Genomic DNA, 23,257 nt, shown 5'->3' on the forward strand with positions numbered 1-23,257 from the left:
GACATTTCAAGAATAAGGATTCTTTTGTTAACATTAGATGCACCTTGCTGCTTTGTGCACATTGATTTGCTGAATTAGTATAAATAGGACCCCCTTTTTATTCTGTTTTTTTTTCCCCTGTGAAATGCCATGCATTCCAGTGGAGTTACATCAGTAAATAATCTTGCAAACAAGTCTCTTCTGCACGCTAATCCTGTGCTCAAAATGGATACGTGTTAAGTATTAAATATTTGAAAGAATAGCACACAGAAGGCATTCTAAACATGAAAATGCAGGAGTGAGGTGGGGAGGGCTGTTTGCCCATTTGATTCGGAGATTTCTGCGTGGAGAAAACTTCCACAGTTTTAAGCTTTATTTCTTTACTAAGACAGTAGAGAAATAGAATTGAATTGACTGAATAGAATAAATAACGTTTGGGTACACAAAGACTCCAGAAAGTAGTGTATGTATTGTCCAGCATTTGTTCTGTGGTTCTAATTGGGATATCAGAGCAATAGGGTTTTTTGCATAATCGGGCTGTGTTTAACGGCTTCCTGAGCTGGGAACAATCGTGGCTCCCAGAAGCCCAATACGATTTTCAGTGTCTTATTGATGTCCGGTTTAACTGGACACTCGCACAGTGCGGAGAATAGAGCTTTTTGCTAGAACATCTGTTAAACCATATGTCTTGGCACCTTGTTCAGATGGCGATAACTGCGGCACTAATGAGTCCATCCATCATTGCTGAGCTTTGCATTAACATAGCATTGGATTAGGGAAAGCGGCTTGTTCTGGCTTTGCAGTCGGATGTGTTTTGCCACGGTCTGCGGTGATACCATTTGCTTTGGCGAATCTGAAATTCCAAGGGGTACTGCATGCATTTAAAAGTTTAATACATGCCTGGTAATCCTGTGCAGATTGCCATCAGAACGGTGGCGAGCGGGCCAATCTGTCAGCAGTAGCTGTGGGTGCTGGCTAACCGCCGCTCCACTTGGGCTGCCAAGGCTGGCAAGGCAGTCCTGCTCTCGCCCATGGAGAGGCTCGTCAGCGTTAATGCGGTCTGATGCAGCCCCTCTCTCCACCAGAGGAAAATGTCGTTCCTTGTGGAATAACAGATAATTAAAGCAATTGCCTGAGTGTAATAATTGAAAAAGTGAAATTAAACAGCATCATGGAAAATAAAATGCAAATTGCTGTAAAAACAATGGAGTCGGCTCACCTCCCAGTGGTACCAACTGTTACCGGAGGATGAACAAACGTCTGCACAGTCGTCTGTTCAGGCTCAAACAACTGGCCATATCCCACTCCCTTCCTTGAGGAAACTGCCATAACTCTTAATGCCCTGTTTACCAGCACCTTGGGTTTTGGTGCTGGTTGCCGCAGAATGTGATTTGGTATTTAGAATTCATTTTTCTTGCTAGATACTGCATAGGTGTGCTCTTTCACAAGTCTTTGGACTGGGCACATGCAGATGGTATCCTGTGACGATGCATTTGGGCAGATCATTGTGCAGGACCAATATAGTATTTCAGGAATTTAGACTGGAGAGTGTATATGAGAACCTGTGCCTCTGGCAGGGGTTTGAGGGGACACAACATTGACTGTTTCATTTTGCTATTTGGAAGGACAGCATTTCCTCTCAGAGGAAAGAAGTTGTGCTACACAATTCCTTTCTTCCCACTGTACCCAGAAGATGGAGGTATGGATCAGTATTCAGCAGGAGGGTTTCAGTATGGGCCGTGGGTCTTTGGGGTAAACCATTTAGCTGCAGTGAAGTGGTGGGAGGCTCGCTCGTGGTCTCAGAAAAGAAGTATCTATAATAGGAGAGTCATGTCCAATTTAACTTTTTACGTAGTTTGCATGTTTTTTCTGCTTTGAATTTTTTATAGTTTTCTAATGTAACTTTGCCTTTTGAGATCCCATTGCATTTTGATATAGTTAATGAAATGGTTAAGATACTGTTTCTTTAGTTTGATGATAAAACATTTGCTGTTACAGTGCACCTGCCTATTCATCATTTTCACTACATTTGGAGAATGGTTTTTTTTGTTGGTTTGCACAAATTTTATGACACCTGAAAGTTAAGGGGAGTTGACTACACCCTGAATGTTAGAGAAACTTTGTTATTTTGCTTTTTCTTTTGTGTGGCATAGAGGAAGTTCAGAGAAGGTGCCTTGTTAGCACCCACAGGGTTTCAGCTGTGGAACTATGATGGAGAGTTTTGGTCCCCATTTTGGTTTTAGTCAGCTGTCAAGTTTGATGCTTTTTGGTGTTGAACTGAAATAAGTCAGTCAGGCCTGCTTGCCCCAAGGAGGAGTTGAAGCCATGATGTTGTGTGGAGGCTGCGGGTAGAGAGAGGATCAGTCGCTCTGGGTTCGCTCTTCTCCCTGGGTGGCAGGAGAGGTGGGTGAACCTCTGAGGAGCCTCTGGGGTGATAGCAGACTTCTTGGATGATCAGCATCATCTGTCCAAAACAAGGACTAATTTGTACAGCAAATTGGGCTGCTTATACCAAACCTTCTTTCCTCAGCCAGTAAAATGCCACTCAAGTCTACACTCAAGTCTACATCTCCTTACCTTTATCTTGATGACTGGCAGTGGCCAAGCAACATACAAGTTCTTTTTCTGTGGTGCTTGAGGCTTGCACAGAAACTTCACTTCCCCCATTTGTCTCATCATTGGTTGCTTTTACTTATAGAAAAGATGTTTCTGAAAGTGAACAACAGAATAGGGAAGCATAGAGGACAGGGCTCTTTTTTTGCAATGACTTGTCTATTTTACCTGCACTTTCACCTTATCATATTTATGTTCTGTGATAGATGTTCTGGTTTTCCAAACATTTTTTTCAAAGATGTATGAAAAGCTGCCTTGAAGTGATATATCAAGTTCCTTGTAAATGACTTGACTTGTAGCTTATTCTGTATCACACACTGCTGACTCTGACATGGTTGTGAAGAATATTCACCAATGAAAAATACAGTATTCATAACTTCATATTTGAGATTCTCCTTCTAACTTGTTTGTTTCACAAAGTTTTTTCCCCCCTGTCTTTTCACTCTATATTCACCTTTGATGTTATGTCATTTAACCCTGAATGAACCATTCTCCCTCTCTCCCTCCTCAGTTTATTAGCTTCTTGGATAAATGTGGCAGTTCTCCCTAGATGCCCGGTCATCTTAGGTTGCAGCAACGTGAAATACTGTAATCCTCCTGGTTTCAATTTAATTCTGCCCCAGTTAACTAAGTCCTTCAGCCTGCGTAGCTACAAGTCATTTTGTTTACATGGCAGCCTTTAGGGTTGTCATCCCTGTAGGTCTTCCCTAGGGATGCTGCTGCTTCCATGGCAGCTGGAGCATTGGGCACTGGGGGGGCTGTGCCACAGCCGCTGCCTGTGCCCACAGTGGTGCCGGGGGGCAGCTCACCCACCACCTGTAACACCAGGCACTGCCTTCTCCTGCTGCTGTTTTGTAGTCTACGGCTAGACCAGCTGTGCTGGAAGTTTTGGTCACTCTGTGTAGTCCTGGTAGTATTTCCTCAGCCAGCCAGTGGCTTAAACCCATATAAATGAGACGCCTGAAATTAAGGTGATGTTTATAAAAACATATATTGTTATAAATTCCTTGACCATTGAGTCCTGTGAGTCTTGTCTGTTAACACCATATTCAGGTTGTCTCCTCCTCAGCGGTGTGATGTGCAGTAGGTAGCCTAATACCCGAGGCCCTTGTTTCCTCAAATAGCTGCAGGACTTAATGAGTTACAGAAGAATAAGAGCAGCTGGTATACTTGGCTGCTTTTAGAAAAGCGTAAAATCATCTGCTGACAAGGGTGTTGGTGTTCAGTAGTGGGTTTTTTGCAACTTTTTTCCTTCATTGTCTTCTAACTAATCAGATTTTTTGTTTTGAGCTGCAGGTTGAATGCTGTAGTTCAGCATGCAGTGCTCAAGGTGATATAGATCTTTAATCACCGTGTCCAGAATTCGTATTTCTGTCAATTATGGGTTTTTTTTAAAAAAATCAACAACACTGCTTTCAAGAACTATAGGTTTCTGAAAAGCTTCTTTATTATTTTATTTTAAAATATTGATTTGGAGGGGGGGGTGTTTTGGTTTGGTTTGGTTTTGTGGCATGTGTTAGATTAGGCTCAAAATAAAAGGCTTTAAAATGTCCAGAGAACGCGAGTGTCATTTTTATTTGTCATAGTGGAATGGCCAGGAACACTATAGTATGAATTTTGCTATTTTGCCTCCAGTAGATTTTCTTATAATAAAATAAATTAGGATTGCCACCTCTGAAGGGCCGGATGGCTCTCAATTAGATTATTTCATGAGAACCCTTGCTTTCTTCAGTAGGAGTTTTAGTGCAATGTGAGAGAAACTGAGCTACTTCAAAGTGGACAAGTTTGAGTAACAGCAGTGCATGTAACCAAGACATTTAAAGTAATGATGGGTTTTTCTGTACTGGAGTGCAGCATATGGGATAAAACTTGGCTTCTCACATTTATTCAAGATCTTCAGTGTATGTTTGCATGGGAAAAGCTGTGTTGCTTTTCCTGCTAATAAATAAACGCATAGTTTATTGGAAAGTAGAATCTTAGCCTGGCTTGCTGTGCATGTAGGAAGACCAGCAAGTTAAAGCAAGCTGTATTAATTTCCTACTAAAAAAAAGTTTAACTGCATGCTTTCTCTTAAAAATCGATCAAACAAAAGAAATTGCTACTTTACCTTCTTGTATACTAAGAAGATAGGACTATCTAGGCATATTATTTAAGCTATCATTCCAATTCATGTTCTGCTGGAAAAAAAATTATTTCTTAGGCTTAAATCATATATTTGTAAATAAAATTGACTGAAAAAAAATCCCACTTGTTCAGTCATTTTCTCTTTTGTGGGTGGGGAAAAATTAAAATTTTATTTATCATTTCCTATCATAAATAGATGTCATGCTTTATTATGTTTCTAGTATGTTTAATACGTTTTAAAGTCCCAAGAATATATTGGGACATTTGTGTAAAAGAATAAAATAAAATAAAAATAATAATAAAGAAATTTTTTTAGAAAGATAGATTTTTCTATGTTTGGAAATTGTGTCCTAAATGCTCTAAAAAGCATACGCCGTGTGTGGTGAAAAGTGCCAGACAGCTACATGTAAGTAAAATTTTTAAAGTATAGTTATTTCTGTTGTTTATTCTGCTCACATTGTTTTATTTTTTGAAAAAATCTTTTGGCAGAGATTGTGTGTTATTGCTGGCATTCAAACTACCCACATTCAACCCTTTTCTCTCTTGCAAAAAATGACATTTCTCCCTTTACACAATGAGTAAAACCAGGAATGTTTTGGAGCACATTATTTACAAATTCCCTTTTCCTTGGGGCAGCAGAGGTGTAATTCCCCGGGCTGCTGGGGGCATCCTTCCAGCCCTTCTGCTCTCCAGTGAAGTTTTGATTGCACCTTTTGGGACCAAGTTCCTTAGACAAACTCTCGGCTTGTGCCCTGCTCCCCGCATGGATCCTGCCCTCTCCCCTGCTCCCTGTGGCCCTGCAGTGAATCCAATCACGAGCTTATCTGTTTGTTGATTATAATATATGGGGAGGGAGTATGTTTTCCAGAAAGGTTGTTTTTTATTCTAAGTCAGTTTTCTGTATGAGCACAGGAGTGAAGGCGAGGAGGGAGCAAGTGGGGGCCAGCTGAAGTGGGTGCTGCTGCCAGAGTAATGTGTGTATCACTGCAGCCAAAGTGTTGACATCTTCTGATCTCTGGAGGCATCCTGGCACCCAGCCGAGAGCCCAAGAAGGCAACCAGGGCTGACTGTAATTATTAGCAGTAGAGTGGACTTATTTTAAGGTGTTACACTAAGGATGGGATGGGAATGTGTAAGGTTGAGCTGTCCAGCTCAACTCACTGGTATGAAAATAAAGAGTTCAGCAAAATTTAGAAGGAACATCACCGCAGAAAGTTGTGGTAGCTTATTGTTGTTTAAACAAAAAAGCAAAACCCACCACTTTTCAACCTGAAAAGCTGAGAGGGAAATGCAGGTAAGTTTTAAATTTGTATTAGAAAATTAGAAACGCACCTCAATTCTGCCAGTTAAATAAGATATTGGGGTTTAGATGCTTCTGGTTCTGTTCAGGTTCTGGAAGATCCACTAAAATTTCATGTCATGTTTATTAAATGTTTGATTTCTTTCATGAGGCAGAAGAGAGAAATTTAAGGCTAATTGTTAATTTGCCTATGATTGTTTTTTAAGCTGCGTAGACTTTACTGTTGACTTTGTTTAAAGTACAGATGATCTGATTTCATTGCCTGAAAAAAAATTCAATAAAATGATGTTCCTTTCAAATTAAAAATAACCTTGGAGTCATAGAGACTTATTTAAGGTCATCATTTTAAATGCCTGAAATGCCAGAATTAAGGAGGTTTTTCTACATGCTTATATATCTTTTAATCAAGTGTTTATAGAGCGTAGTTCTTTGTGAAGCCCAGAGTTATTTTCACAAAAGGAGGATAACTGCCTGGTGGTGACCTCTCCTAAATGAGCAATTCAGGGTTATCAAATCAGACAGCAAGGGACTGGAGAAACCAAGGATCGCACAGGGTACAGCCATTACCTATTAGTATAACTCCACATTAATTTTAAATTGAATTTTTAAAACCTAATTGAGCAGCATTTTCAAGCTCTGTTCAGTGTGAGCAGGACATAAATTGGAACAGTATGTACCAGGAACCCTCTAATAAGCAGAGAGCACTGCTGCCTTTCTTTCCTCTCCTTTAAAATCAGTAGTAATGCCCTGACATTAAAAAGAAGAATTTAATTAAGAGATCGTGGCAGTGCATCTGAACTCTGACTGGCTAACGGCTTACCGGTGTAAGGGATATGCGCTGGAATGAATGCAGGGTATTTTCTTTAACATTCATTTTTAAGTGAGAACTCTCTTCTGTTTGAACTTTCTATAATTTTAATGACTGAAAAATATTTTAATGGGTAATCTGTACATGAAGATAGATTTTGAAGATGTAATTGTGCAGTTGGATTCCCAAGAAACAAATCCTAATACAGAGAAATCTGAGCAACTACTCTAAGCCTTGTAAGATAAAGTGGTAGGAAATCACTGATGTAAATAGAAAAGAAAATCCTAGGTTTTGTTGCTGGAGTAGAACTGTAAAGCTTGTTAAATTTCATTTTGATTAATTGCTCTCAAAGTGTATTAATATTTCATTTTAAGTAGGAGTCCAATTCACTTTGTTTCTCAACATGAAGCACGCAGATGAGCTTAAGTAAGCAAGTTCTGAGCTTCGGAGGGTAAATTATTTTACACAGCAAGCTTGGATGTGCTTCTTTTCTCCAGACTGAGCACTTGGCATTCAGATTTAAAGCACTGGACTTATTGAACATAGTCCTTCATTTTAAGGAATATTTATTTTTCCCCTTCATAGCAGAGCAAGAATGACTGTATTACAGGGGTTACTTGTCAAGTCTACTGTCATACCATTTTTAAAAATACGCCTTCTGTTTATTATATGCTGCTTGGTCATTTTAACAATTGTATGGCAAGTTTGTGTTTAGTGGGGGAGCTTAGCTTGACTTCCCTTTGCTGGCTGGCTGTGGTGTGGCAATGAGAGCATGCACTCTGGGAGGGCACAGACAAGCATGAGAGGAAGAAAGTACCATGAGGTTTGTTTATTTTGGTTACTTCAAGGCACTAGATCCAAGTTTTATATTAAGTTATCATTCCAGAGAGTTCAAGCCTTTGGTTGAAACTGGGGGGGGGGGGGTACAAAGCAGCTTGAAAATCCTGCTTTTGGATTTAGCTTTTGCTATCAGGAGAAGCCAGCTAACTGGAGGGGGAGGTACACCTCCCACAAAATAATTTTACTGTAGCTTAAGCAGCACCAAAATAAAGCCTTTAACATCACCCCTCATTTGCATGATGTTGGAATTTAATAATTTCATTGATCCCTGAAGTTCAATAAGGCATTTCATTCATAGGAGTCTCTGCAGGCATCAGCAAACTTCCTTAATTCTTCTTAATAGGAGACAGATATTCACAGAGCTGAGGAAGGAGCCGACGCCTGCAGCAGGGTGACTCGGCTGTGCTGTGGTGGATCCAGGTTTCCAAGTGCCCAACCTCCATTGCTTTTGCCCTGTGAGCACCCTGTCAGATAGCATCCATGTGATAAGCAGGCTTTTGGTGGTTATGGGCTGGCAACTGTTTTAGGGAGAAGCAGTGAGAGTACCTTTTGGAAGTGTCTCATATGCCATCTTCTTTTGGAGATCTGATTTCACTCTTTGCATCTCACTGTACTTTCTGGCCCAGCGTTGCAGGCTGAGCTTACCCCTGGGTAGCAGCTCCCTGCCGTTTCTGGTGTAACGGCAAAGAGGGTGGCAGGCCGGGAAACTGGTTGTTGTCTTCATGAAATGAGGAAGAATCACACCAATAAACCTGCTGTTGATAAAGGTGATGGCGTGGTCTTTGTAGTGGAATACCAGTGACTGAAATCTGCCAGGTTGGTATAAATGAACATTTTTACCCAAAGCTTGCAGTGAAGCATGGGATGGGTGCTTTGACTGCTGCAAGAAAAATGGCAGAAGCTGAAATTCATTTGTTTAAACATATTAATAGTTAAAATGAACACTTGTTTCAGCGAGTTTGAAGTAGTGCTGAACCCCTGGCTAATCTACCACAAAACTGCTTGGAGAGTGACTAACCCATGGTAATATCATGAAGGGTAGATGTAAAATGAAGTGTTTGAGTATTACGAAGTACTCCTGCCTGTGACAGGAGGCTGGGTAATATACACATGCAGCATTAACTCATCTCCTTTTCCTCCCATTGTATTTTGCCACAGGCTTTCAGGTTATTACATTCTGTGGCTCAGCAGTAGCGCTTCTTGTGTTAGACAGAAAGCTCGAAGTTTAAGACCTCAATGAAGTTTCTCATTCCAGGGGTTGATTAGAGCTAAAAATGGCTGTGGAGGTCACATTTTGCTACGTATCGAGCAGCGCAGGCAATGCAGTTGCAAGGAAATGATGATGTCTTTCTGGGGACTGAACAAAGCTGAGTGCTCAGAAACTGTATCCTGGTCGGGGAATAACGTGCGGTTGATCCATGGGAGAGAGCAGTGACATCGTTTATTTACTTGGTGCATGTTTCTGGGGGTTTCTTTTAATGCTCTCCACTTTTGGTGGAGAGTCTGTTTTTTCGATTAAAATCAAAATTGAGCATTTAATGTGAATGGTAATAAGGAAAAAGGGTCACAAAAGAGCTCAAACTGTTTCTACCTTACTGACCTCTTGCCCTGCCCCGCAGCTCCAGACAGATTAAATTTTTCAGTGATTTGTGGTAGCTGTGATTTTTTCAGAACTCTTTAAGCTCCTTCCTTTAAATGAGATATACATTATTCCTCTTTTAGTGGCTTCCTTTCCTTCCCTTCCCTTTTTATTTCAGCTAGCTTTAGGTAGATAGGTGCTGCTTAGTTTAACAAAGGTACAATTTTAGAAAGTATTGAATTTGGACAGATAAAAGGTAGCATTAAAAAGGAAACATTGGCTGGTTGCTGAAAAAGAGCTGTTGAAAACCTGTGAAATCCCTCAATGCCAGGTTTGTTTCAATATTTCTTACAATACACGCAATATGTCTGTTATAATTTTATTTAAAGTTGAATGAATTTTCTTAGGAGTACAGCTGCTACTGCTGGGCTCTCCTAGGATGGTTCCAGCTATGAAGCAGCGGCAGTTGAGTCTGTCATGGTCACATTTTGTGGCAGTGCAAAAGCCTGATGGTGCTTTTCACCCCCAAACTTGAATCTGAAATGCTTTTGAGTATGCTTGTCTCTTGATGGGACCTCAGCACTGAACTCTTCTAACGTGGAAATGCAGCACGGACTGAATACATTCAGGTTTGGGGGTTTTTTTTAATGTATTCTTGGTATGATGATCATGAAAATGTCTTTTGTATTCTTACAAGATAACTCTGCCTTGGTTACTCTTATTTTCAGAGAAGAAATGGGGAAGATATTCCAGTTGCTCAGACTAAAAATATCAATCACAGAAGATTTGCTGCTACCTTTAAGTTGCAAGAGGTGACAAAAACCGACCAGGATTTATACCGCTGTGTAACTCAGTCAGAGAGAGGTTCTGGAGTGTCAAATTTTGCTCAACTTATTGTTCGAGGTAAAGTTTTAATAGCTTTCATTTTATCCAGTTAAATGCTCTTAATACCAATGCTTTCTACTTACACCTTTTATTTAGCCTACAGATGCCTTGATCTGAAATGATCATACAAAGATAGCCCTGTGAAGCTTCTGAAATTGTCATAAAATGAAAGACTAGTTTGCAAAACTTCTTACAGTTGCTTTCCATAGAATGCACCTGTGTAAAAACCCTGATCCTGCAATGTGTGTAACATGCCTGTATGGTTTTCTGTAGATGCTATTTGTTGAACTTAAGGTGAAAACTGCTTAACTTTTCATAAATACTTTTACAGGTAAGAGAGATTCCATTGTACTTAGTTAACATTCCCTTTTAAAACCTGTTGCCTTGAGCAGTCCGGTAGTACAGCAAGTAATAACTTTGTACTGTTACTTGGAAGACAGGTATATAAAAATAGTTGTAAATTTTCACCTACTCAAGGACTGAGAGCATTACGGAGATGTTCTGTGATGATTTTCAGCCTCTGAAGAAGGAGGAAGAAAAAGAAGAACTTGCTTTTTCCACTTGAAATAACTTTTTTGCTGCAGTTCATTCAGAAGCCTGCTGGGATGCAACCATAGCTTGTGTGTGGCGATGTTGGGTTGGTAATTTTCTTATTTATGCATTTTGTGTTCTGGAAGCATGCAAACTTGACTGGCCAAGGATATAGCTGAATATGGGAGTTCAGTTTTCACTTCCAAAAGTCACATGCTGTTTGGCCTGGGATAAGCTGTTAAGCCTCTCCTTGCCTAATTATGTCACCTGCAAAATTGCCCATGTCACTCTTAGTTGTGATGAGGCTTAATGTTTTTTAACTGGAAAAAAGAAGTGGTGTATAAAATCTGTTGTGCTGATGCCCAGTGCGGGGGCTGTTTTGGACAGGTAAGTGCAGGGGTCGGTTGCACAATGGGCTCTCGCTTGACCCATTGGTCCAGCAGTGGGCTCTTGGTCAGTCAGCATCTGGGAGTCAGCCACTGCGCCTGGAGCTGGGACAGGGAAAGCAAGTTTGTCCTCAGCTTGTAGAAGCAAAAGTAGCATAGGAAATGCTCTAAGATAGTTGGTATCTGGTATTTGCTGGCAGAGGTCTTTTCCCTGGGAGACCAGTTGATTGAGGTCAACTAGGTTTTATGCTTTCTATATAACATCAATAAAAATGGGCTTTGCTGACCATACAAGGATTTAGACAATATGTTAACAGCTTTTTTTTTTATTCTGTTAGATGTACCTTTTGTCTAGCAAAGTGCAAGACAGTCTTCATCCTAATAAAATGAAATCAGTCCTGTTACAGCATGAAAACAGATTTTTTTGTTTTGTTGTTAGACAAGCAGGGCAAATCAATGTATTTATCCAATAAATGAAGTTTTCTATTCTTTTCTAGTATAATAGAGCAATAAAATGTTGGTTAAAACACTGTTTCTCTCAAAAAATGAGATAACAGTATCAAACTTTATAGGACTCTCTTTTTAAATGCAGCATATTGTACTGCTGAGAAGCTTAGGTTATTTGATAGAGAATACCATCTTTATGGCCTGAAACATAAACCTGCTATCTAGCTATATATACAACAGCTATATAGATTTTATATTTTAAGGTTAATTCTACTTTTTGTGTGCTTCTTGGATTGGAAGCGCAAGAATTTTATCTTTTTTTTTTTAATATATATATGTGTGTGTGTATATATATACACACTTTTTTTTTTAAAAAAGAAGAATAAAAGAAAAAGATTAATCTTCTAAAAACATTTTCATTTATTTGACGTCATGGTAGAGAACAAAGATTTATGTTTTATAGTAGGATTTATTGCTTGCTGTTATATTTGAAAAGCAATATACAGTAATATATTTTCTTGTTTGTCTGGATAACCACTAAATAAATCTTGTTAGCCAAAAAAGCATACCCTTAGGCATCAGCTACCCTGGTGTTAAAACTGTACTGAAAATTAACCATAATGACAGGTCTTATATCTCAGTGGCACTTTAAAGCTGACATCCTGCTATATGGATACAAAAGATGATAATTTTAAAGGAAATTTTTGGGCCACTGATATGAATTGCCTTTAATAAGAGCTGGCATAGTATTGCCCATTGTCAAAGCTGACCCAGGGGGAAGAGTTTATTAGTGCGTTTCCTTCTAAACTGGAAGTGACAGGGCATGCTTGGGGCCCTTTTGTTGCTGTTTGTAACACATGAAAATTTCACTGCGGAATTCTTATGCTGAGGAGTATTGATCTGTGTGCTCTCACAGCCGGGGGGAGGGGGGGAAGGATGAAATACAATTTACTTTGTCATGGCTTTAGTATTGTTTCTAGATCATTTTGCGTAATGATAAGGTCTTTGGTTTGTGGAAGCCAAACTTCATTGACAACAGTGATTATTAGAGAGTGAGGGATGATGAACAGGAGTTGTTGCCCAGTATCTCAAAACCTGGGTGTTTAGGTATGTGACCAAGATCCTTACATATTCCACATCTGTACAGACATGTGGTACCATAATACAGGTGTAGAGGTGTCAGATACTTTTCTGACTGGCAGTCCATAAGATAGTCTTGGTAATGAAAATTTCCAGTTTTATAATGTACATCACATTGAAATGTCTTTATTTCATTTTGAGCATTAACAGAAGAATTACATTCATTGGAGTTCTAAACTTTATTACAAATGCAGTTTCCTGGGAGAGATGGTATACATTTAAAGACCCTGAAAGGGATAACACAATTACTCTGATTAATTTTTTTGAAGAAAAATCAGAGTAGGGTAGGATTTTTAATTCAATTATGACATTTTACCAAAAGTAGTTCCAGTCAATGATTTAATGTCTCACCTTCGCTTAGAGCTGGTCTTCAGTTCCCAGCTCAGTGGCTGGATTGTATTGATTTTTTTTTTTTTTGATATTTTTTTTTTAAACACGGTTTCTCTGGCATTGCTGTGATTCTTGTATATGTGTAGAAGGCGCTCTCCCTTTCCCCTTCCTTTTACAGGAAGCTTGGTGCTGTCATTACTTTTAGTTGACTTAATTCCTGAATAGGTCCATGTGATTAATCGTCTATTTATATTTTCCCTTGGTGGCCAGTAAATTTGCAATTTCTGGGAAAGTAATTTCTTGAGGTCTTCAGGGTTGTCTACACTGGAACTTGAGGGAGATACTGGGAGGAACAGTAGCTGTGATATGTAAGAATGAACAAGATGACACCAACAGTTTCTTTCTTTTTACTTGTTTCTTACTTGCTCTTGAGAACAAGTATATCATGGTCTCAAAGTCTTCCTGCTCCTTTTGCTACTTAACATGGAACTGTAGAAATTAAGTGCCTAAAGACATCCCCTGTGCCCCAGCTCGTGTATACTTGATATATACAATTGCGTAGACTTTCCAAGTTACAGTAACAAATGTACTGATCTTCAGTCAGTAAAGAACTTTGCCCTGTAATCAGTTCTTGTACCGTGTCATTGTTCAGAGCTCTTAAAAAAACTACTGGAACATTTGTCTGAAGTTGGCAATATTTATCAGAAAAGTGATCTTGTGCACCAAGAAACAAGTAGTTTTCATCACAGCAGTTGTGATCAATTTCTTGGTTGACTTGGCATGTTAAAAGTGGCTGTCAGGAGGAGATGAAGCTGATGTTGCATTCTGATGTGGTTTGTTAGCAAAACTTTGTAAAATAATCCAAATTTAGTTTGTCCCTGTTTGGTATGTCTTAACACTCAGGCAATCCTGCAGGGACCGTGAATAAAATCACTATTTTCTTGGCTGCAGTGTACTTCAAATTTTATTTGAGTCATAAATTATAACAATTTTTTATGTTTTTACTAGGTGAATGTAGTTTTTCTTTTTAACATTTCTTCACCCAACCCAAACAGCTCTTCGGTGGTGGCATCAAAGCAGGGGGAGGCCTACACCTTGATTTATAGTTCCAATATGGAATTGTCTTCGTGTCCCTGGTAAATCCAAGTTAGCAACAGAAAAGAAAAGAAAGGCAGTTTTCCTCCACATGTCTTCCTCTACTGTCTTCTGACTGTTCTTCCAGAAGTCACAAGTTCTGGTAAACTGACCTGTTTGTATGAGTTCATTAATATGAAATAGGCTATTTTGTTTCTTGTACTTGCTTTGACATGGCAAGCAGTCTTCCCTCTAAGTCATTAGGTTCAAGTTTTGGCAGGATTTGTGATGATATTCTTCATTGTTTCCCTTCCTGGACTTAGTCTGCCGTCGGGAGCAGTTCTTATTATGTAAGTATGTCTGGCAGTGATATTTCTGCCTTTCTTGTCTGAAATCCCTTTAGGGATTTTGTATGGGAAAATCAGCAATTTGGCGGGTCCCTGGTGATGCCAGAACACTGTGCAGAGGGAGTTTCCCCCAGCAAGTACTTCTCATAGGAGCATTATTTTTTTCCTCATACAAGAAAACTCTGAAGTATTTCCATTTGAGAAAGCTGTGGACTGAAATTCACTTTCCAAATTCCACTAGTACTTGTTTTGTCTGGAAAAAAAGTGAGATATCTGGACTTGCTCCAGATATGTATCCTCAATTTTGCTACCTGGTTTATGTGTTCAGTATAGTAACAGACTTAAAAATATGCCTAGGAGAGCACTAGGTGGCAGATAGAAGTAAATGTATCAGGTAGTCTGCATATATACTCCCTGCTTGCAAATAGGCTAACTCTTTTTGTACCAATTTTGCAAAATGACCCATATCTCTGTCCTCCAGTATTAAGTTCTCTGTCTGATGAATAGTAGATTTTATTTTTTTGCACCTCTGGTCATATCACCCACTGTCATAAATGCTAGACAAATCAGGTTATTAGTGATACTTTGTAATGTGTTCAGAAATTCAGTGTCCAGGAGACAGGGGTGATATGTAATAGGGCTTTGGACTGTATCTTTGAAGAGTCTTGAGCTCGATCTTTGGGTGTGTGTTTCTCTGAATTCACTGAATTTCAGAGCAGAGGGGAAACTGGGGAGAGAGATTCCACGGTCCAAGTTGTTGAAATCTGTGGACTTTACATCGTTATCTTGGCTAAGTGCCCCTTTGAACCATTGCCAGGCTTCTAGAGGAGTATGCAGACATTTTAGTTGTGAGTCGGAAGACCCATGTGGCTGCTATGCTTGGTTCATAAGGTGCATTCCTGGAGTACAGTTATTAATACTGTTACTCCTTGGACCCTCAGCCCACCTTCAAAACTACTTTATATTCCAAGTTTTCCCATTAGTTGAAGCGTCATTCTCTCACGGTTGTGTCCCTGTAGGAAAAGCAGATGACGATGTCTTAATGACTTTGTAGTAGTTGGAAAAATAATGACATGATTTTGTAAAGTTTCTCTAAACCTCACAAATAAAACACAAGTTATTTTGGGTGTATATTTAAGTGTAAGCATCCTTCAGAGAGTCTAGGATCCAATTAACTTGATCTTTTTGTGGCATGCTCTCCTCTGGTTTTAATTTCTCTACCATATTAAGCTCTTATCCTTTTTAAGCAGGTTTAACACAGGAATCTTCCTATTTTCAATCCTCTGTTTCTTTCAGCAAGTAAAGAGGGGCTATTACCCAGAAGTCAAATCCTGTCTCCTTTACATAAGAAGAATGAAACAAGAATATAGGAAAGTACCTCAGTAAGGCTATATGTTCATAATTAATAAAATGAGCCAGATAGGTGTCCCAAGTTCTTCATACATCTACCATACGAGAAAGAGTAGCAGCCTCACTTTCTCCTCAGGCAACTCTTCTGTGCAAGTAACTCTGGTCAACTCCTTTGCTAAGGTAACATTTGTCTCTGGTTTATGTATGTAATAGGTGCATTGCTCATTTTCTTTAGAAAGCACAGGAAAGCTGCTTTTCCTGGAGAAGCCAGAGAAAATAATTTTGACTGGATTTTTATAAGAAGCCAAAGAGACTTGGATTCGCAGGAGGTAACAGGAATGCAGGCTGTTTGGAATAGGCTCAGTTGTATAGGTCTGTGTTGAGCGTTCTTGTCTGTGCAGGGTTGCATTTGAAATGACAGAATCAGAGAGTGGTCGAGGTCGGAAGGGACCTCTGGAGGTCATCTGGTTGAACCCCTTGCTCATGCAGAACCACCTAGAGCCGGTTGCCCAGAACTGAGTCCAGATGGCTTCTGAGTATCTCCAAGGATGCAGGCTCCACAACCTCCCTGGGCAACCCATGCCAGTGCTTGTTCACCCTCCCATTAAAAAAGCATTTCCTGATGTTCAGACAACCTTCCCGCATTTCCGTTTGTGCCCATTGCTTCTGATCCTGTCACTGGACACCACTGAAAAGAGCCTGGCTCTGTCTTCTTTGCACCCTCCCTTCAGGTATTTATATACATTGGTGAGATCCCCTTGAGCCTCCTCTCCTCCAGGCTGATCAGACCCAGCTCTCTCAGCCTTTCCTCAAAGGAGAGGTGCTCCAGTCCCTTCATCATCTTTGGATGTCCCTTCATTGGACTCTCTCCAGTATGTCCATGTCTCTCTTGTACTGAGGAGCTCAGCGCTGGACCCAGCACTTCAGGTGTGGCCTCACCAGCGCTGGGTAGAAGGATTGCCTCCGTTGACCTGCTGGCTAATGCAGCCCAGGATACCATTAGCCTTTTTTTGGCCACAAGGGCACATTACTGGCTCATGTTCAACATTGTGCCTACCAGGACCCTCAGGTCTTTTTCTGCCAAGCTGCTTTCCAGCTGGGTGGCCCCCAGCATATGGTGGTGCCTGGGGTTGTTCCTTCCCAGGTGCAGGACTTTGCACTTAGCCTTGCTAACTTTGAGGCTCTTGTCAGCCCATTTCTCCAGCCTGTCAAGACCCCTTTGGATGGCAGTGTGACCCTCTGGCATTATCAGGCACTCCTCCCAGTTTGGTGTCATCAGCAAACTTGCTGAGGGTACACTCTGCCCCATCATCCAGATCGTTAATGGACACATTAGACATGAAATGCTACAATGCTTTGTAGCAGTCAGTTTGACTGTTTACTTTTTTTTCCAAGGGAGGAGCAAGGTGCTTTCATTTCAAAGTCTTTTCATGTGTGTATAATTTTTTTAAAGTTTGTGTGGTACTATCGCTAAAAGTAAAACCTTGTATTCTTGATGAAGATTAGTTTCCTGTTTGGTGGGATGGACTCTGCTTAGTCAATCGCTTCATTGCAGTATTGGCTTAGTTTGGGTGGAGAGTGTTTCTATCTCCTTATAATCCTCTTGAAGTCTTTTTTAATGTGAACTGTAGCTTTATTGTAGTTGTGTGATTTGTTCTTCAGAAAGGTCTGAAGCATGTAAGGTAAAGCACATGTTCTGCTTTTATCTGATAAGACATGAATTTTGTACTGCTCAATACAGCTTAAATATTCTCATTAGGCAAAAGCTAGCGTTTTCAGTGCTGATACGCATCTTCTTACTGTATTCCCTGAACTTTAAGGTGACTGATCTGGATCAGAACAAAAGCCAAAGTCCTGTAGCCCTGTGTCCTACCTGTGGCTGGGCTCAGTAGCTGGTATTGGGGGCAGAGTATCAGAGAAGAGGAGATAGATATAGAGGTGTGTCTTGTTGGCATAGGATTTTACCTCCCCAGGGATCTGTGGTTCAGGCATCTTTTAAGTAGGGGCCAATACCCTCTCAGCTTGTACATTAGTGTTATGCCGTAGTTTCTCATTCAGGGGAAGATGTGTGAGTGTAGAGCAGAGGGGCAAAGTATGGAGGCAGAGAGAGAACACTGCTTGTCTTAACTTGTTTCTTCTTGAAACTATGCTGTTTGCTCTACATGTGAAGCCGCAGAGCCTGTCAAAAGAGCCTGTCACATACTAACAAAATACGAAGTTAATGGCTATATCAAAGAAGTGGTGACCACACAAGGTGATCGAGCTGATATAAGCTGGGTTTTTTCAATCTTTATTTTTATTAGATCCTCTCGTAACCAATCAAATTCAATCCTGTTATCACTCACAGGTAGGAACGGATAACATATAACCTCTTGTGTCAAAGCATAGATTTATAACCTCTGTAGAGTTTTGCATAATTGCTAAATATCTTTATATAAGGATCATAGTTAACTTTAAAATCACCTGTTGAAAAGTAATGATGCAGGAACCAAACCAGATTCACAGTTAACTAATTAACTAATTTGGTGAAAGGGACATTGTCTATTTATGGTTTTCATTACCTGGTGTATACTTTCCTGACCTCTGTGGTGGATGCTGATGCTGTGTGGCACTTTGGTTCGTGAGTCCAAGCAGCCAGCAGTTCCTGTTGTGTTTCCTGCAAAGCTTCAACCCACCTGCATGAGAGCACATGGAATAGCAAACCCTGTGGAAGTCCTCTTATATTCTCTCTCCTCCACTCATTTCTCAGTGGAAACCATGATAGGAACTCTCTTTCCACAGGCTCTGGGTGGAAACCAGCAGGTCAAAGGGAGAAAAAAAAAAGAGGAGGAGGAAGGCTGGGAATGCTGGTAATTAGCTAGATTGGTGTTTACGTGGCTATTTTTATTTCTTTCTGAGCATTGCTTTTATATATCTGAAGCTGATACATTTCTAAGCATCTGATCACGTTCAAAAACTGGAAATAGTTTTCCTTGTATGTTTTCTAATTATTAGGTGTGACACTATTTTGTGTGCCAAACGTTCAGACAGGAATGTGCTTTCAAAGCAAATCTCCAGATTGTCCCCACTTCCTGGCCCTTGGTTCCCATCAGGGCAAGGGAACTACCCTTCTTTCAGAGGGAAGTAAACAAAAAGGTAGGCACATAGTGCTTTCCAGCTGCCAGTAGGCATTCAGTAATGACTAAAGTTCATCCCAGGCAAAACTACCTGAAATTCACATAGAGGGGTTGCTGGGTCCTCAGAACCGATACCTTCACTCTGGAGGTCCGCTCCTGTTGTCCCCCACCACTTGCTAGCACAGCGTTGGGGAAATCCCATCAGCTGATAAAGCATTTTTTGGTTTATTTTCCTCCACCAAGATTAACCCAGAAGAAGAACTTTTGAAGTTAGGTTCGTAATCCAGATGCCTCTCACCATGTGGAGGAGGAATGCCCATGCTGGCCGAAGAGGGAGCAGTGCAGAGCCAGGGAGTGCTGGGCCTGGGCCTGGCTTTAAGGGATCCCTGTGTTTAGTGTTCTGGTAAAGTGAAAGGGCAGCTGTTGGCAGGGAGGGAGGCTTTGCTCCTCTCCCATGCCCCTAGCCGCACACAATCCCTCTCGTCCTTCTCCTGGCTCTAGGGCTGTGTCGCTTCCGTGGGCTGGTTCAACAAACAAAACGGGCATCGAGCTGCTCCCTCTCGGCCTGGCTGGGACAGCTCTGCCTCACTGGGGAGGGCAGTCAGCTCACCAGAGTTGGCCCAAGGGCCAGGAGCCCAGAGCGGTGAGGAGGGCAGGAAAAGGGCCCTCCCCTGCTTGTCAGGCAGTGGGCTGCTACCTGTTGTTGTCAGGTCTTGTGGAGACCTTGGTGTGGTCTGGCAGTAAAATAAATACAGCTGTAGGGTCAATCAAAATTAGTGCAAGCCTATAATGGGAAGTAGTGACCTGGGATGAACTTGGCCAGGTGGCTCACAGTTGCAGAAGAGTTAGCTCTGTGCCAGCAGGCTTAGTGCCTGCTTTAGGTAATGTTCCTCTGGGGTCTTCTGCCCCTATGGCAGACCAGGTTTTATCAGCCCCTTTACAGGCAGCATAAGCTGGGTATCACCTGCTCTGCCTAATCCAGCAAAGCCAAGCTACGATGCGGCTTCACTCAGCCTGGTTCAAAATTGTGTTGCCGGTGATACGACAGATGTGGCATTAATGATTGATTGTGTGAGCGCGGTCTCGCTGTTTAGGTGTTGTCCTGTACCTCTGACATTTTCTCATGTGCCTCCTTATTGGGAGAAGACATAAGTGAATCCAAACAGGAAATAAAGCATCTGGGAAATTAAAATGTAATCACTCCGAATAGTGGGATGCCTGTTTGCCTTTAGACTTGATGGGAGGCAGTACAAAGGAAAGAAAGAGGTGAGGAAAAAGCTCTTGGCAGGTGTCATTTCAGGGAGGAAATAAGGGGGTTTCTTTGTTTCTTGTATCTGCGTTTTATCCAAGTATAATGACATGAAGATCATTTGCAGTAATGTGATTCTTCTCATCTTAATTAGAGATGTCTCCAGACTGCCCCACGACATCAGTGCTGTATTTCACTTGGATAATTTCCCTTCCAGTATCTGGTCTGTCTCTACATTTACTTAAATCAAATGTTTCGTTTGAATGCTGCAGCTCATGATGGTCTGTCTCAGTTTAAGTGCCATTGACGTTAGCAGGGATGTTAAGAAAATATTTACTTAAGGGTAGACAAAGTTCCATTACCTGCCATCATTTTCCAGTGTGGGGGAGGGGAAAACCCCTCTAGGTTTGACATCTCTGTGTATTGTGCAGGGTTGTTACAAAGTATGCCGATGAGTAGATGCATGGTAATGATGAAAAGGAGTGCATTTGGAATTCAACATAGATGGCAGAAAATGCAGGATGTCAGAGAAGCCATATATTAAAGGGAATTTGAATTGGAAACTGAATCCCAACCTGCCACTGGGGGCATTTTGATCATTTTGATTTATTAAACTTTTATAACAGCATTCAGATGAAGCTGAATTAAAACGCTTAGTCTTGGGTGGTTTATGGTACACAAGTCATCGTGCTAGTGAAGTCTTGCCATGATCAATGTAGAGTTAATCTAAGTTCCTTTTTGAATGCAGGTGCACCTGTGTGCTTTAGTATGTATTTAAAAATCTAATAGTGTTCCAATACTGAATCACTTGACAAAAATACAAAGTGACATCACCCCAACATTAATTTTCAGCTGCATTTGAGTGAATCTTGCTATTAAATTGTAGATGAGCTGCAGGAACACAAACTGCATATATATTCCTATACCAATTTTATGTATTGATAAATATACATGCACTATAAAATAGCTAGCTATGGAAATATAGCCATATTTCCTTGGAAATGGGTCATATTCCTAAAGGCATAAGACACTTGCATTGTGGTGCTGTCTTGACCATCTCTCAGCTTCCGCAGCTGTACATAGTCTTACTGAGCACCATCTCTGCAATAAAAAGAAATCAATTACTATTAGAGTGGCACTGCAGGTTAAAGACATTACAGGTTCACACTCAGTTTTGCAGCAGGAAGATGATACTTAGCTGCAAATGCAGAAAGATGCAAAAGATGGATGAGACAGAGTTCAAGAAGCAGTAATGTGAAGGTCCAGCACTATCATTCCAAACTGTCTTGGAGACATGATGGATGGTTCGGTGGCAAGAAGCAATGATACCACATGATGAGAGATTCATCTCCAGATCTTGAGCCCACTGCATGCTGTCTACCTGTTAGTGTTCTAGTGGTGTAATGATTCCTGATGTGTTATGAAGAGCTAAATTACTGTACTTAAGCAACTAAACTGGTATGTTGAATTTAGTAACCCAGGTTTTTTTGGCAGCTGCTAGAAAAGCAAGTAGCATATCAAATGTTCCTTCACATTGTAAATTTAATTACCTCATATTTATGCATAGTACTAGTTGACAGGATCTTGTAAGCAATGCTAATATGGTAGGTAATTTGTTACCTCCAGAAATCACTTTCCATGTGTCTTCTGATCATTATCATGAAACATGATAAATGATCTAGCCCATGAGGTGTAAATGAAAATGAAATGGATAATTGGATTCTACGTCTAAATTGTGGCTGGAATAGTTGTTGCAATTATAATAGAATTTATCTCATAAAAATATGCTTTGCAATGTACTAGTGACCTTTAATCATCTTGGTTGGGAGTTATTTGAGGATAATTTTAAAGAGATTACAAAAAGTTTACTCAGTAGTTTGGATAGAAGGGTTTTTTGTTTCCTAAAGAGTTTTAAATATTTGTCTGTTTAATAATTCATATTGCAGGATTATCCTGCAGTGTTAACTGCTGGAAGATAGTATATTTGCAGAATTATATAGAAAATGGTGAGAAACATATCTGCCTCTCCTGAAGAAGAGGGAATCTTAGCTACGTGCAGAAAGGAAGATTTCTTCCTGCTGAGATGCAGTGTTGAATTTGGATGTGCTGGTTTGCTAGAGAGCTTGTCACTGAGACTGATATGGAACTGCAAACAGGCATGTCTTGGAGAAGATTTAAGGAGTGATGTAAGGAAAATGAATGTGTTTCTCTCCCCTGTTCCCCCAGTATGTGCATGTTGCTAATGGCAGAGTTTGTGCCCTACCTGCTCGAAGAGGAAGGATGACACTGTTGTGTTGGGACTGAAGTTTGAATTTTCAGCTCTTCCCTAAACTTTGTGTGATTGGGGGGGAGGGGGGGTGTTGGTTTGTTTTTTTTTTAGATTGCTTTGTGTCCAGGACCTCATCTGTAACATTTCATGTAGTTATTCTGTGTCCCTTTTTCTTAGCCATTTAACTTTTAAAACTTGTAGCATATGTTGTACTGCCAAACATTTTGAGTTTACCATCCCAGCAGATGTCCATACATGGTAATAAGTGTAATTTTTCACTTTCTGGATTCTTGAGTGGTAAATGAAAGAGAAAATATCCACTAATGAGCTTGTAGACTAAACAGAGACAAAACCTCAGTGAACAATGTTAGAAAAAAGTGAGAGTACCTTCTTAGGAATCCCAAATTGCCTAGAATTGACTTACATTACAAACCTTAGAGCCTAACAAAAATTATTAGGAGGGATGGTAGGGAAAAATCTCTCAACAGTCAACTTACACGCATTACCTTTAACCTCCAAGAAAGGAGGATTTGAGTACAAAATATGTTCTTAACCAATGTGATCTGGAGGGCTTACACATTGCATAGTGTTGGTTCAAGGCTTATAAACTAGGGTTGACATCCAATGAGGAGTTTTAGTATTATTAAGAATGATAGTCCTAACTTTGTGTGAATTACTTAATTTGAATAAATAAATAACAATAAAAATACTTTGCTCAATTTACAGTTTTTGTTTAGATTTTCCCCCAATTAAATGGATTATAACTTAACTGAATTTAAGCTTTATTTGAAATTGCCAAGCTTCTTATAAGATAATATCTGTAACCTACTGGAATGTTTTATTCGAATTTTTGAGTATTTATATTAGCGTTTTGCTCCTTGTGTCTGTTT

At 40.3% G+C, this 23,257-nt stretch overlaps 1 protein-coding gene across 12 annotated transcripts in view; it reads left to right on the top strand.

Annotated features, from left to right (window-relative positions):
- PTPRK (protein tyrosine phosphatase receptor type K) overlaps nucleotides 1-23,257 on the top strand; it is a 418,390-nt gene that overhangs the window by 199,161 nt on the left and 195,972 nt on the right. For all 12 annotated transcript variants that reach the window (XM_069787404.1, XM_069787405.1, XM_069787396.1 and 9 more), the window contains exon 6: nucleotides 9,972-10,146. In XM_069787404.1, the coding sequence (XP_069643505.1) occupies nucleotides 9,972-10,146 (175 nt within the window). The remainder of the gene's footprint in view (nucleotides 1-9,971; nucleotides 10,147-23,257) is intronic.

Source organism: Haliaeetus albicilla, chromosome 7 (genome assembly GCF_947461875.1).
Source record: "Haliaeetus albicilla chromosome 7, bHalAlb1.1, whole genome shotgun sequence".
Taxonomy (NCBI): Eukaryota; Metazoa; Chordata; class Aves; order Accipitriformes; family Accipitridae; genus Haliaeetus; species Haliaeetus albicilla.